This window comes from Mustelus asterias, chromosome 6, assembly GCF_964213995.1.
Source record: "Mustelus asterias chromosome 6, sMusAst1.hap1.1, whole genome shotgun sequence".
Taxonomy (NCBI): domain Eukaryota; kingdom Metazoa; phylum Chordata; class Chondrichthyes; order Carcharhiniformes; family Triakidae; genus Mustelus; species Mustelus asterias.
Window position 1 is genome coordinate 71,512,115 of NC_135806.1, and position 15,496 is coordinate 71,527,610.

The window sequence follows — 15,496 nt, forward strand, 5'->3', positions numbered from 1 at the left end:
AGGTGTATGTGTGCATAGATCCCTGAAAGTTGGGAATCAAGTAGATAAGGTTGTTAAGAAGGCATATGGTGTCTTGGCGTTTATTGGTAGGGGGATTGAATTTAGGAGTCGTAGCGTTATGTTGCAACTGTACACAACTCTGGTGCGGCCGCACTTGGAGTACTGTGTGCAGTTCTGGTCCCCACATTACAGGAAGGATGTGGAGGCTTTGGAGAGGGTGCAGAGGAGGTTTACCAGGATGTTGCCTGGTATGGAGGGGAGATCCTATGAGGAGAGGCTGAGGGATTTGGGATTGTTTTCGCTGGAAAGGCGGCGGCTAAGAGGGGATCTTATTGAAACATATAAGATGATTAGAGGTTTAGATAGGGTGGATAGTGATAGCCTTTTTCCTCTGATGGAGAAATCCAGCACGAGGGGGCATGGCTTTAAATTGAGGGGGGGTAGTTATAGAACCGATGTCAGGGGTAGGTTCTTTACCCAGAGGGTGGTGAGGGATTGGAATGCCCTGCCAGCATCAGTAGTAAATGCGCCTAGTTTGGGGGCGTTTAAGAGATCCGTAGATAGGTTCATGGACGAAAAGAAATTGGTTTAGGTTGGAGGGTCACAGTTTTTTTTTTTAAACTGGTCGGTGCAACATCGTGGGCCGAAGGGCCTGTTCTGCGCTGTAATGTTCTATGTTCTATGTTCTATTATGCGCACCAACCAGATATGGCACAGAATGGCCAGATGGTTCATCTTATCCATCCAAGTCTGCGTCCTTTGCACATAAGGAAACAGAGCTTAAGGACACATTGTGGATTCTGCGTGGGTAAGAGGGAAAGTGGTGGTTTTAATAATGACTAGGAGTTAGCCTTTAACCAATAGTTAGTTTTCACTGAATATGTACAGCGATCTGAACAGAAGACCTGACTGCTACAATGTGCTAGCAGGAACTAGTACTGAATGGATCCCCAAACTAGCTAGGGTAACTTTAATACATTTTGGAATGAGCATAAATTTAACCACAGGACCGGAACTAATACATTGAAAATTTGCATGATGTTTTGCAGGCTGTTTCACCTAGAAAGACCACAAGGGTAGCAGTTGTGAGCAGGCTAGTTGAATTCAGGTACAGTTAGCTCCTTGTTTCTTGAACATTGTGTGATTAACATCAAGTTTCCCAAGCAAAGTCTAGAAATACTTTTCTTTAACCAGCACTCAAACCTGATCAACAAACTTGATGATTTTGTCCAAACTGCACCTCAACTGTCCAGTTTCAAAGTTGAAATAACTGTTGGCAGGAAGGGCTCACATCAAAAGCGCTTCAGTTGATAATTCGTTGGTCAAACAATTCAGTGTTATTTCAATGTGACCTTTACCTTATTATTTATTTTTGTCATAAATAGGCTTACATTAACATTGCAATGAAGCTATTGTGAAAATCCCCTAGTCACCACAGTCTGGCGCCTGTTCTGGTACACCGAGGGAGAATTTAGCAGGGCCAATGCACCTAATCAGCACTTCTTTCAGACTGTGGAAGAAAACCGGAGCACCTGGAGGAAACCCACACACACATGGAGAGAACGTGCAAACTCCACACAGACGTGGGCAGCACGGTAGCACAGTGGTTAGCACTGCTGCTTCACAGCTCCAGGGTCCTCGGTTCGATTCCTGGCTCGGGTCACTGTCTGTGTGGAGTTTGCACATTCTCCTCGTGTCTGCATGGGTTTCCTCCGGGTGCTCCGGTTTCCTCCCACAGTCCAAAGATGTGCGGGTCAGGTTGATTGGCCAGGTTAAAAATTGCCCCTTAGAATCCTGAGTTGCGTAGGTTAGAGGGATTAGCGGGTAAACATGTGGGGGTAGGGCCTAGGTGGGATTGTGGTCGGTGCAGACTCGATGGGCCGAATGGCCTCCTTCTGCACTGTAGGGTTTCTATGATTCTATGACAGTGACCCAAGCCAGGAATCAAACCTGGGTCCCTGGTTGCTGTCATACAGTGAACTGAGAATCTGTGCAGTGCAGTTCTATATAGGCAGATTTAGTTGCCACTAAACTACTGCACTCACAGTTACGTAATGCAGCATATAGTATAGAGGGTGCAGGATGTATCATAGAGTTGCAGCCCACAATCAGCCACAATTGTATTGAATGGCGAGCAGGCTGGATGGGCCATGTGTTTTAATCCTGCTTCTATTTCTTGTGTTCTTGTACGCCAACAAATTATTTATTTGGAAGAAAAGAACTAAATTTAAAAATTGTTTAAGATTTAATTTAGTTATGCGACACTAATTAGAACATTCTCATTTAAATAATGAGAGAAGATAAACATATAAACCTTTGTTCAGCTATCAGACATTTTGGAGGATTCACCACACAGCACTTCAAAAATAGCCTGACATTAATATCTTTGAAGGTTCAAGAAACAGCATTTTAGATAAAAAGTGTAATTTATTATAGTTGAAAAGAGTTCATAAGGAAAGAAAATTCAGCCTTTTGCTTTTATGAATTTTACCTCTGTATCCAGCAGCATTGGTCTTCCAGTCTGGAGCATTCAGGTGTCCAGAGCGTGATGTCCTTACAATAATATGCTGCACATCCCTCCAATTCAGATAAGGGCTGAAGGAAGAGACAACTGGATTTTAAATCTTTACATTTCAAAATTCATCACAGCTTTTAAAAGCGAACTATTCAAATCTCGTGGAAATCAATATAAATTTCAGCTCTGAATTCTTTTGCAATTTCAAGTTTAATACGAGCCGACTTTACAATTGCAACATGCACAAAATAACCTCAGGAACACTAATAAATAACCTTTTGTTATTCTTTCACAGGGTGTGCGCATCACTAGCTAGACCAGCATTAGGCCTCTTTTTTTCCCCCTGTTGCTTCCATTACTACTTTCTAATCTCAATTTAATTGACTCCTGCATCGGATGCTTTAAATTTAATTGGGAAGGAAATGGCCCACAATTGGTCTCAAGGGCTTTGTTGCTGGCTATTAGCAATTAATCATTGCCATGTTAAATTCCTCTTAAAAAGGGCAAGGGCAAGGCTGTCGATTAATAAGAAAAGTGTACGGAATGGCATTTTTTTGTTTTGTGTGCAGTGAGCCATTGATCATTGATCGACATTATGAAGTCCATCTAGGGTTGTACATCATAGTCACATTCATCACTGACCAGCACAAAGTACTTAAGAGTTTGGTTGGTTCATTGTTGGTTGTCCCACTGTCACCACCACTTGTTGATCTCAACAAGCTGCCCTTGTCGTATATCACTCCTGATCCCCATCTTCTTCTGTGAAGGTGTTCTCTTATTCGGTATGGGTCTTGGGGGATATTTTACCCAAATAACTACTCGATATGTGAGGTTGGAAGGCAAGTATTAACAGACTAATCAACTGTGGAGGCAGTGCCATTCATAGTTGAGCCTTATCCTTAACATACATAACTGCACATTTCAACACTGGGAATGCTGATGGAAGTTTCTACTCCCTGATTAGGAGCACCAACTCTGGCTTTAAAGCTGCAAGTCTTCTTTTAAAAGAAAATCATTGAATCCCTACCCCCAGTATGTGAGAACGGAAGCTGAATGATTCAATGCTTCGTCTGTGTGGAGATACTTGATCTGATTTGGAGACAAGAGGAATGCTACAATTGGTCTCAGTCATCCAGTGTTCCTGCTAATGATCATTATCCAATGAGCCCGACTGGAACTGCACTGCAGTAATAGGATTAAGCTTGTTCACCCTGTGGTTGATAGCCAGTTTAGACTTGTATATAAGTAATAGCCACTTTGAATACCAGGGAATTGTAGTTCATCAGGAAGACATTATTTTCAGGAGCAGAGCAAAAGGGGAAAGGGAATTTACAGTGGCTCAATGCACATATGTATGAAAAACCTGAACAAAATCAGTTATGACATAATGTAATTGATAACAAACCAGTAGAGGAGGAACTTGGGTGTTAGCAGGTTGGTTGGTTGGAGGAAAGGGAAGGACTCAAACCAGAACAACCAAAATTAAATAACACTTAAATTAATTTGGAACAAATTTCTAAAGAAATGGGCAATTGACATTGAACTAATGGGACATCCAGCCCTTTGAGCCTGTTCCAGAGTTCAACTAGATCATAGCTGATCTGTATCTTAATTCCATGTACCTTTGTTCCATATTCCAATACCCATGAACAATTTACCTTGTGATATCTGACCGTTTTAGGTCAAAAGTTTAAATCCACTGAGTGAACTATATAATTTGTGACATCATAGATAAAGAATCACACAACTATAAGACAATCTTCACAACCAAGTTTATAGATAGGGAGCTTGAAACAAGTCAAATCGAAAGGTGAACACACTTGGCTTTGCTCATACTTTTGCCACTAAATAGTGAATGCAATATGCCCCTGCGATCTATTACCCCACGACACTTTAATTCTAAACTGGAATCTTCAATTCTCTGTACCTTTATACTGGAGCTGACTGATCCAATATTACCCACAAGCAAAAGTATTTTAACCTCAAATCAATACGGCAGAAATATTTGAAACCATGTAACTGTAGCCCTCTACAGACTGACTCTGTTGTAATTCTAGCAGATCTGGATGAAGGAATCAAAAATACGTCATCTGAGAATCTCGGAGATAATTCGGCTTTGTATGTCAACCATAAAGCAGATTAGTGTTATATTTGAAAAGTGATAAATGCATCCACAATCGGACACACGAGTTACTCAAACTGACTAGTTTTGAATTACAGATGTCCATGCATGCTGCATATTGGAGTAGAGTTGAATCAGATTTCACAGACTAGCTAGAAAGAGGATTGCAGGTTGCAAGATAACAAGTTAACTTTAAATGGAAGGATGCAAAATTTTCTGAATTTTGAATGTGGCAGAGTAACAGCAGGAAACTCAAAAGGACTAATTTGTGGATGTCATCAATGCTAATTGATCCAATCTAATCATGCTACCGTCATGCATTAGCAAGCTCATTTTAATATGAGCAATTTAAGTTGAATTACACAATTATTAAACATTTAGCTGAACTTGATTACTAATACGAACCAGAGCACATTTGGTTTCAAATCATTGTGCCACATTCACTAGCTTCAAGACTACCTTTTTTGCTATTCTTCCTGATGGCTGTAATAAGGAAATTGCAGCAATGGTTGCTAAGGAACACAAGTGGACATGCTGAATTAGAGTAAACAAATAGATCTGTTTAAAAAAAACATACTAGGTAGGGGGCTTTTGTCTTTCCAGCTTTAGATGGGACCAGCTGCATTGTAAAATGTAATTTTACAAGAGCAAGAGTCATTACTAAATGGGTCAAATCACAGCCTCTAGGAGGAAAGCGGTTTCCTAGGACACAGCTGGAATATAAAGGTCAAGTTCTGCATGAAGGAACTCAGCCATCCTGTAAAATGTCAAGATTTTGAATGTCGCCATTGCTTGCACTGATCCCATTTTTATGAGCCACTATCTTCTTATGATGCACTTCTACATTTGCTGCATCTATAGCTCTGTTCAGAGAGAGCAGCATCTGAGTGCAGGTTCCCCCAATGCATGACCTAAACAGGCCCCTTCATCTTTTAATAGAATTGTGGACCTATGAAAATCTGAGTCAATGATTCTGCCATCTGGATGAGGAGAGCAGTTTAAACAATGCAATGTGCACACAGGAAGGTACACACATTTTACCCAAGATCCAAACTTAGAAGTGCCAAATGCAAGTGCCCAGGGCCTTGGCTATTGTTGCACAAGCATTAAGTTTAAGAACTTAATAAAGTTAACTTGTTATCTTGCAACCTGCAATCCTCTTTCTAGCTAGTCTGTGAAATCTGATTCAACTCTACTCCAATGTGCAGCATGCATGGACATCTGTAATTCACGGCACGGTAGCACAGTGGTTAGCACTGCTGCTTCACAGCTCCAAGGTCCCGGGTTCGATTCCCGTCTCGGGTCACTGTCTGTGTGGAGTTTGCACATTCTCCTCGTGTCTGCGTGGGTTTCCTCCGGGTGCTCCGGTTTCCTCCCACAGTCCAAAGATGTGCGGGGTAGGTTGATTGGCCAGGTTAAAAATTGGCCCTGAGATGCGTAGGTTAGAGGGATTAGCGGGTAAATATGTGGGGGTAGGGCTTGGGTGGGATTGTGGTCGGTGCAGACTCGATGGGCCGAATGGCCTCCTTCTGCACTGTAGGGTTTCTATGATTTCTATGAACTTATTGATTACACCAGCAGGCCTGAGGAGGCCTGATGATTCCAATGATTCTGAGTTTCAAAGTTGAATAAATATTGCCTACCGCAACAGACAAGTCACAACAAACTGGAAAAGAAGAATGAAGTGATGTCACATGCAGAAACCTTTGAGGATGGTGGGACAAGTTGAAGTAGTTGTTGAAAAAGGCAAATTGGATTCTTGACATTAGAAATTGAGCCAAATGCAAAAAGGTTGTGCTGAACTTTTATAAAACACTGGCTAAATCCCATTTGGAGCATTGGGAAAATCTTTCCCTGGTCCTTGGAGATAGTTTGGGCCAGAAAAATATCCTCAATGAGTGTTTCTGGTGATAATGACAGACAGAACTTCCTCAACCCCAGTAACTCCTCACAACTTGTTTTCTTATCTTTTGGACCGAGCATCCACCCATGATACTGCCAAAGGGATTGTAAATTCTTATTGCAGTGCGCAACAGGTACAAGCTTTATCTTTCATTATGCAACATATTTAACTCCAATTTATTGAATGACTCTTTATGTAGGCACCTCCTCCCATTGTCAGATATAAATGGACTAAATCCTTATTTTCCTCCATCCCCTGCGCCATCTGCTTCAGAAATACAGGACAGAGGGTGACCAGGTCTCTAAGACGTTGGGACACAGCACGTAGCCCTCAATTATGGGATGGTCCCATACAATCCAGGATAGTTGGTCATCCACTTACGATGCCTCAGTGCCTGTAAAGTAGGTTTAAACTTTTAAGGACATCAGCAAGAGATGAAAGCTGAATCAGAGCTTTCAACCTCCTACTCAGTGCATCTTTTTTTGCTATGCACAATATGCACACATTCCACTCTCATAACATGTCTTGGGAATCAGGCATTCTGCCTTATAAAGAGGTCATGTTTTGTTTGAGGACTATAAAAACTGAGGTAGAAAAGCCAGAGTCTGTTAGGTTTACAACAGGATGTGTTCCATAGAGACTATTAAGTTATCAAAACTAGGGGGGCATTGTTTAAAGATAAGGGGTCTTTAAGACAGTGATGAGGAAGAATTTCTTGTCTGAAAGGGTCATTAATCTGTCCCTTCGTCAAACAGAAGTGGAGGCTAAGTCACTGAACATATTCAGGGCTGAGTCAAACAGATTTTTGACTGACAGTTAAGTCAAGGGTTATTGGGAACAGGAAAGAAGCTGTTATCAAGACCACAATCAGATCTTTTGTGATCCTATTGAATGGGAAAGCAGGCTTGATGGCTCAAAGGTCCCTTGCTCCTATTTCTTATGATTTAATGTGCTCAAGGTGGGGTGGCACAGTGGTTAGCACTGCTGCCTCACAGCACCAGGGACCCGGGTTCGATTCCTAGTTTGGGTCACTGTCTGTGCGGAGTCCGCACGTTCTCCGCGTGTCTGCGTGGGTTTCCTCCGGGTGCTCCAGTTTCCTCCCACAGTCCAAAAGACATGCTAGTTAGTTGCATTGGGCATGCTAAATTCAGTGTACCCGAACAGATGCCAGAGTGTGGCAACTAGGGGATTTTCACAGTAACTTCATTGCAATGTTAATGTAAGCCTTCTTGTGACTAATAAATAAACTTACGCCACATGGGCAAATGGCATGGGATACATCAGAAAGCGAAATCAGCACTAAAAAGCACAATTGTATTAGTGAGGTGGGGGCAGGAGCAGTGGACCCCATGAAAATAGGTAATAGCGATAGTCAATGAAAGTAAGGAAATGCTAGACATACATACAAACAAATGAAATAGGAGAAGTAAGCTACTCGGCCCCTCCACCATTTGATAAGATTATGGCTGATCTATTTGTGTTTCAAGTTCTACATTCCCATCTATCTCTTAAAACCTTTGATTCCCTGGCCTAACAAAAATTTACCTACTGCTGCCTTAAAAATATTCAATGACCGCACTCACTAACCAATATTTTATGCCCCTATCTATAGTTGAGAAAGAAACCTGCAGGCCGAACATTCTAAGGAAACTAATAACGGACCAGGGACAGAGACTCACCAAAATTAATGTAAGCAAAACAAAAAAAAAATGGCACTACAAAGCGACAAATCCCTGGGACTAGGTGGTTTTCACCCCTTTTGCAGATACCCTATCTAGAATGTTCCAATGTCTTCACAAATTGGAAAGCCTTCCTTTAGAGTGAATAATGGAGCATGTCACTCTTATTTAAGAAAGGTGAGGGAGGAAATCAGAGAATTATATACCAGTAAGCCTCGCATCTGATGTGAGGAAATTACTGGAGTTTATAATTAAGGATTAGGTGACTGAATCTGAAAATGTTCAGCTGATCAGAAAAAGCTAGCATGTATTTGTAAAGAGTAAGTCATGTCTGACAAACCAGATTGAATTTTTTGAAAAGGGAATGCCTTTGGATGTTATTTGTGTGCAGATAGCATTTGGTAAAGTTCCCTTTGTTACAGACTGCCAACTAAAGTTAGGCTCATGGAATTGAAAGGCAAATGATTGACTTGGTTAAGAAAATGACTGAGTCGCAGGAGACAGAGTAAGAATAATAGGCAGGTACTCCAACTGGCAGGGTAAGACTAGCAGTGTCCCATGGTATTGTAAACAGCACACCTTGGAAGGATAAATCGGCCTTGGAAGACTGCAGCTTGGAATAAAAGCTGGATTCCAAGGGTTGGCTTATCCCATCCTGAGTTGGGACAGACTGGAGATGGAGCGCCAAATGAATAGCGCCACTGGCCTGCATGCTGGCTTATCATCTCTGTTTCAGACTCTGATGACTTTCCTGAAGATGGGTAAGAATAGGGAACATTCAGAAGTAAAGTCGTCCACTTCATGAAATGGGCATGTTGAGGTTATTGGCGAGCTCATTAAGCTGTAGCCTAGTGGGGACAGGGTGACAGCACTGAAACACTTCTACTTGATGCAAAGGAAATGGTGAAATGTCGGGCAAAAAAATACTCCAGTTCCTATCATCCAGTCTGCCCTACATCTGATAAGATATCTGAAGTTGTAGGGTTGTGATAACACAATTGGATCAAATGTACTCCTTTTTATTTTACAATATAAATCTATCCTCATAACTGAAGTTTCTCATCCTTGGAACCATTCTTGTAAACCTCTTCTGCACTCTCTCCAATGCATTCACATTCTTTCTATAGTGTGGCATCCAGAACTGTACACAATACCTCCATTGAAGTCTAACTACTATCTTGTATAAATTCATCATAACTTCTTGTTCCTCTATCCTATGCCTCTATTAATGAAAGTCATGATGTGGAGATGCCGGCGTTGGACTGGGGTAAGCACAGTAAGAAGTCTCACAACACCAGGTTAAAGTCCAACAGGTTTATTTGGTAGCAAATACCATAAGCTTTCGGAGCAATGCTCCTTCGTCAGATGGAGTGGTCTCTGTTCTCAAACAGAGCACAGACACAGAAATCAAATTACAGAATACTGATTAGAATGCAAATCTCTACAGCCAGCCAGGTCTTAAATGCACAGACAATGTGGGTGGAGGGAGCATTCAACACAGGTTAAAGAGATGTGTATTGTCTCCAGACAGTACAGCTTGTGAAGTTGTGCAAGTCCAGGAGTCAAGCTGTGGGGGTTACTGATAATGTGACATAAATCCAACATCCCGGTTTAGACCGTCCTCATGTGTGCGAAACTTGGCTATCAGAAACTGATAGCCAAGTTTCGCACACATGAGGACGGTCTAAACCGGGATGTTGGATTTATGTCACATTATCAGTAACCCCCACAGCTGGACTCCTGGACTTGCACAATTTCACAAGCTGTACTGTCTGGAGACAATACACATCTCTTTAACCTGTGTTGAATGCTCCCTCCACCCACATTGTCTGTGCATTTAAGACCTGGCTGGCTGTAGAGATTTGCATTCTAATCAGTATTCTGTAATTTGATTTCTGTGTCTGTGCCCTGTTTGAGAACAGAGACCACTCCATCTGACGAAGGAGCATTGCTCCGAAAGCTTATGGTATTTGCTACCAAATAAACCTGTTGGACTTTAACCTGGTGTTGTGAGACTTCTTACTCTATTATTGAAACCCAGGATACGGTATGCTCTGTTAGCTGCTCGCTCCACCTGTCCTGCCATCTTCAATTATTTATGCCCCTCTGTTCCTGCATCCCTTTAAGACTTTTACCTCTTTTCTAATATTGTCTCTCCATGTTCTTCCCATCAAAATGCATCACCTCACACTTTTCCACATTGAACTTCAGCTGCCATTTATCTGCCCACTCCACCAACTTGTCTACGCCCTTTTGAAATCCTACATTGTCCTCCCACAGTTGACGATAGTTGTGAGTTTTGTGTCATCTTCAAACTTTGAAATTTTCCCTGAACACTAAGATCTAGATCATTAATATACACCAGGAAAAGCAGGAGTACCAATATCGACTCCTGGGGAACATCACTACAAATCTTCCACCAGTCTGAAAAATAGTAATTGACCATTACACTCTGCTTTCTATTATTCAGTTAATTTTGTATCCATGTTGCTACTGTCCCTTTTATTCCATGAGCTACAACCTCTGTCACAGGTCTGTTGTGTGGCACTGTCCAATGTTAATGGCATTACCTTCATCAACCCTCCTTGTTGCCTTTTCAAAAAAATACCATCTAGTTAAATACAATTTCTCCTTTAGAAGTCCATGCTGGATCTTCCTAATCAACCCACATTTTCCATGTGACCACTAATTTTATCCCGAATGATTGTTTCTAGAAGCTTTCCCACCACTGGTGTTAAACTGGGTCTGCAATTGCTGGAGCTATTCTTACAACTTTTTTAAACAAGGTGTAACATTTGCAATTCTCCAATCCTCTGGCTACTCACCAGAATCTGAAGACGACTGAAAGATTATGGCTAGCCCCCCTGCAATTTCCATTCTCACTTCCTTCAATATCTTGCTCATATCATGATAAGCACTGTCATATTGTAGGGGACATAAGGTACACTGGCACTTCAGGACATAAGCACATAATGTACACCGACAATGTTAGTCCAGTACTGGGGTAATTGTCCTGGTGTCCTGTCCAATATTTATCCCTCAGACAATACTACTAAAACGGTTTAATAATGCATTTATCTCAGTTCTGTAATCGCTACAGTTTGCAAATTGGCTGCGGCGTTCTTTAAATTACATGAGTGATGACACCTCATAAGTAACTGAGTGGTTGCGCTTGGGGCCATTCTGAGGTCATGAAAGGCACTGTACAAATGCAAGTTCTTTTGCCTTTACCAGAGTGACCATTGTTACTAAAACTAAGAAAACATTTAACATTAAACCCATAAAATGAGTTTTGAAGAAGATACATTTTTGAATGAATGGCACATCAAATGTATGTATGTTGACGCCTATTTTTGAAGCCATTTTATAATTAAGGATACATTCACATGTAAAATATGTATGTGCATACTAAGGAAATATTGAAAAGAATACATTTACATGCATATTTTGCAAAGTCAGTACATACCCTGGTGACAACCTTGTGTTGCACGGGGTTGAGGCAGCTTATGTGGTTTGAGTCCAGGGTTTAGTTAGGGCAAGGGATGTGACCCTGCAATACTGATACTACAATATTTAGGTCAACTATAATCAGATCCAGGATTTTTCTTTTTCTTTTTGCAACTGCCACTGTCATATATCACTTGCAACAAATTCTATTCCTCCCTTTGAAAGGTGAACTGGGTGCTTTTCTCAGACAGAAGCACTGGCTTTGAACCATGTGATTTTACTCACACACAAGATAGATAACTCAACAGTAAAATGTCGTAACTATGTTGTATCTGTTTTTCAATGCCCATTGCATAAAAATATTAAAAGATATTTTCTCTCTAATCATAGACTAGAAACTCAATCTAGCCCATTTCCTTGGCTAGACCGCCAAAGATCTTAAGAACGAATAGGTTGAATCTCTTGTCTGCAAGGTTCATTGCTAACTAATGGTGGATTGCCAACATAATACTCTAAGATACTCACCATAAGCTGTCAAATCAGAGGACTTCAGTTCATGATAATAATGTACATTTTTGTCTGTGTTAAATTTTTAAATCTTGTACCTTTTTATTGCTAGAACTCTGATGTAAAGATTGAAACATTAAAGCCTTTGTGATCTTTTCAAAGAAAGCAATTTGATTCAGCCTTCTTCTCAAAGTCTCAGAAATGTCAACGTCACTACCCCTATGTTGTGGACCTATTTGATTTATAATTAGGCATGTTTACATTCCCATAAGTAGAATGTATTTGAAAGATACTCAATAACAAACAGGTAAGCATCAATACTGGCAGCAGATCCAAACTTTCACCATGGCACAGAATGCTCAGGTTACTTATTTCAGGTTACTCACCAGACCCGAGTAAATGTCTCAAATCCTGGCATCAGGCAGACAGCACAAATTTCTGGACTTTGGTTTTTATTGGCAGAAAACCATGTTTACCTCCCTGATTATACTATCACCTATTACCACTACATTCTTATTAACTCCCCTCAGTTGAATGTTGCACTCTGTTGTGGTCAGTTCATGCATCCATCTTGCAGGTGCCACTCTCGCCTGTACAGGATGCACAAACCTCATACCTGTTGGACAATTGCAATGGCTGGAACCCTCACTTGTACTTTCTCAATTCCCTTACCTGCTTCGCTTGCAGTCACACCTTCCTGTCCCTGACCACTAATTAATTCAGACAATCTATTCTAAAGGATGTGACTGCTTACTGGAACAAAGTCTCCAGGTAACTTCCCCCTCTTTGATACATCAGTGTCTGTACCTCAGCCTCCATCTTATTGACTAAGCTGATCTCTTTGAGCTGCAATTCTGGTGCTAAAATCTTGACTGCTGGGCTGTTGTTGCACCTGTTAAATACAGGCAGCTGGGTTTCGAAATCTTATTTTTTAAGTTTAAAATAAAATAGAAAGCATTTGACTGCACCATCAAGCAGGCATAATGAACTATTGCATGGTGGTATGTGAATATGAATGCAATGGCGTGTGCCTCAGGTAGGAGTAGTGCATTTGGGGGAAGGCTAACAAGGCAAGGGAATATACAATAAATAATAGGACACTGAGAAGTATAGTGGAAGCTTTAAGTGCATATCCGCAGATCCCTGAACGTGGGACATCAGATGGCCAAGAATGTATATGGGATACTTGCCTTTATGAGTCGAGGCACTGAATAAAATAGCAAGGAGGTTATGCTGGAACTGTATAAAATACCAGTTGGGGCACAGCTGGAGAACTGTGTGCAGTTCTCATCACCAAACTATAGGAGAGATATGATTACAGTAGAGAGGGCACAGGCGAGAATTACAAGGATGTTACCTGAACTGGAGAATTTTAGTTAATGAAGAAAGATTGAATCGGCTGTTGTTTTCTTTAGAACAGAGGAAGCTGAATGGAGACTCAATTGAAGTGTATAAAATTATTAGTGGTTTAAATAGAGTGGATAGGAAGGCCCTATTCTCCTTGGCCCAGGGGTCAATAATACTGGCTATAGATTTAGGGTAAGAGTTTTGATGTGACTCAAGGTGACATTTCTTCACCGGCAGGGTTGTGCCCAAAAGGGTGGCAGAAACATTCATTACATTTAAAAATATTTGGATATGTAATTCAAGTGCAGTAACTTGCAAGGCTATGGACCAAGAGTTGTAAAATAGGATAGCTACTTGTCAGGCAGCAATGACACGATGGGCTGAATGGCTTCCTTCCATGCTGTACATTTTTATGATTCTACGATTATAGACAGAAAAACAGACACAATTCTGCAAATATTAGAGTCCTCTGGGAGTAGGAGGGATAATATTAGCTTTATTAAATCAAATGAAAGCATTTGTTCTTCAATGAAATCAGCTGGCAATGGGTTACTTGTAATGGTTAAGTTGTCATGCAGAGGATCAAAAAAAAAAACAAGCAACTTTAGAAACAAATAGTTAAAAGAAATGGTGGAGTGAAAAAGGAGTAGAGATTTAAAAGACTGGCCAAGCAACACAAGAGAATCATTAAGATTATATTTCATCTGGGAAAGGTGATGTCACCACTATGATCTTTTGGATTCTGAAAGGCATGTCTGCATAAATTAAGTTGATATTACAAAGGTTACATAATCTGTACTGGATGCATGCACAAACAATTCAGCTGCCAATAGTCTATCTCAGAACACATTTACTTTTCTCGTGTGCCAGTCACAGTTCAGGCAGTGATTAAATCAGCATTTTCCCCAATTCAAAGTGCATGACAACCCAGGTCAAAGAAAGCATTCAAACAATCCATCATAGTTCCTATACTGCCAAATCCCAGGATGACCCTGGTACCTCATGTGGAAAATCTTTCATAAGACATTTTAAATAAACTTCAAACAATCTTTTTGAAAAAGAAAACGGTGAATTAGACATGATAGATCTAATGCCTTTTGAAGGCAGCATCTTTCAGTGAATTGTGTGAAAATTAACTAGCTGTATGCGTTTATTTAGGAAATTTGGCCCCATTTACCTGTTAGATTGGCCAGGTGCCTGGTTGAACAAATAAACTAAACAGGTCCTGCCTGGTAAAAGCACAATACACTGAAGCAAAAACCATCATTAACGTACACACCAGCTTCCTTGTAATGTTCTTTAACATTAAAAAAATAAATAATTGTGAAATCATGCCTCTTTTGGAGTTCTTCTTCAGCAATGGATTATTTTTGGGTGGAGTTGCCTTTCAATTCAATCAAGAATGTCCATGCGCTCAGCCAATTCCATTTAGCAAACAGTTTGTAAGATAAATGCAGTAACTTGAAAATATTTTAGACATGACAAAAATTGCCTTGTGAAAATGATTAAGACATAGGTGTCTAAAATTTATCCAATTAAGTTAATTCAGTTGAGCTTGTCAGTTTTTATTAAGTGTACAGAGGAACCATTTAACAGGAGGCCCTCTTGAAATGAATTGGAGCTTACTTTGCTTCCAGTGCCAGTGCAATAATCCCAGCGGCCATCGGTGCTGAAGCAGAGGTTCCTGTGTGACTGTCTGTACATCGCTGCCTGAGGTCAGTTGTGATCTGAAACAAATTGTCCAAAATAATTTATTTTGGAAAGAAACAAGTCCCTGTTTAAAAAGCTACAAGTGTTGCAATTTAAATAATAACAATTCTGATCCAGTTGTGACCTCTACAAACTTGGCTTTTTTGGCACAGTCAAACGTAACGTTGCCAATTAAAAGATGATGCATAATTATGGGTGGCCAAGCATTGTACCTGATGCGCTATCAATAAGGCGAAAGACTACCGATATGCCAATATAAGTGTAGG

The 15,496-nt window shown here is 40.6% G+C and overlaps 1 protein-coding gene across 3 annotated transcripts in view; it reads right to left on the reverse strand.

Moving 5' to 3' along the window:
* The window catches only part of pcsk5b (proprotein convertase subtilisin/kexin type 5b), a 337,923-nt gene that overhangs the window by 174,414 nt on the left and 148,013 nt on the right, over positions 1-15,496 (reverse strand). For all 3 annotated transcript variants that reach the window (XM_078214531.1, XM_078214532.1, XM_078214533.1), the window contains exons 9-10: positions 15,147-15,247; positions 2,492-2,595 (exon numbers count right to left, since the gene is read on the reverse strand). In XM_078214531.1, coding sequence (XP_078070657.1) covers positions 2,492-2,595; positions 15,147-15,247 — 205 coding nt within the window. The remainder of the gene's footprint in view (positions 1-2,491; positions 2,596-15,146; positions 15,248-15,496) is intronic.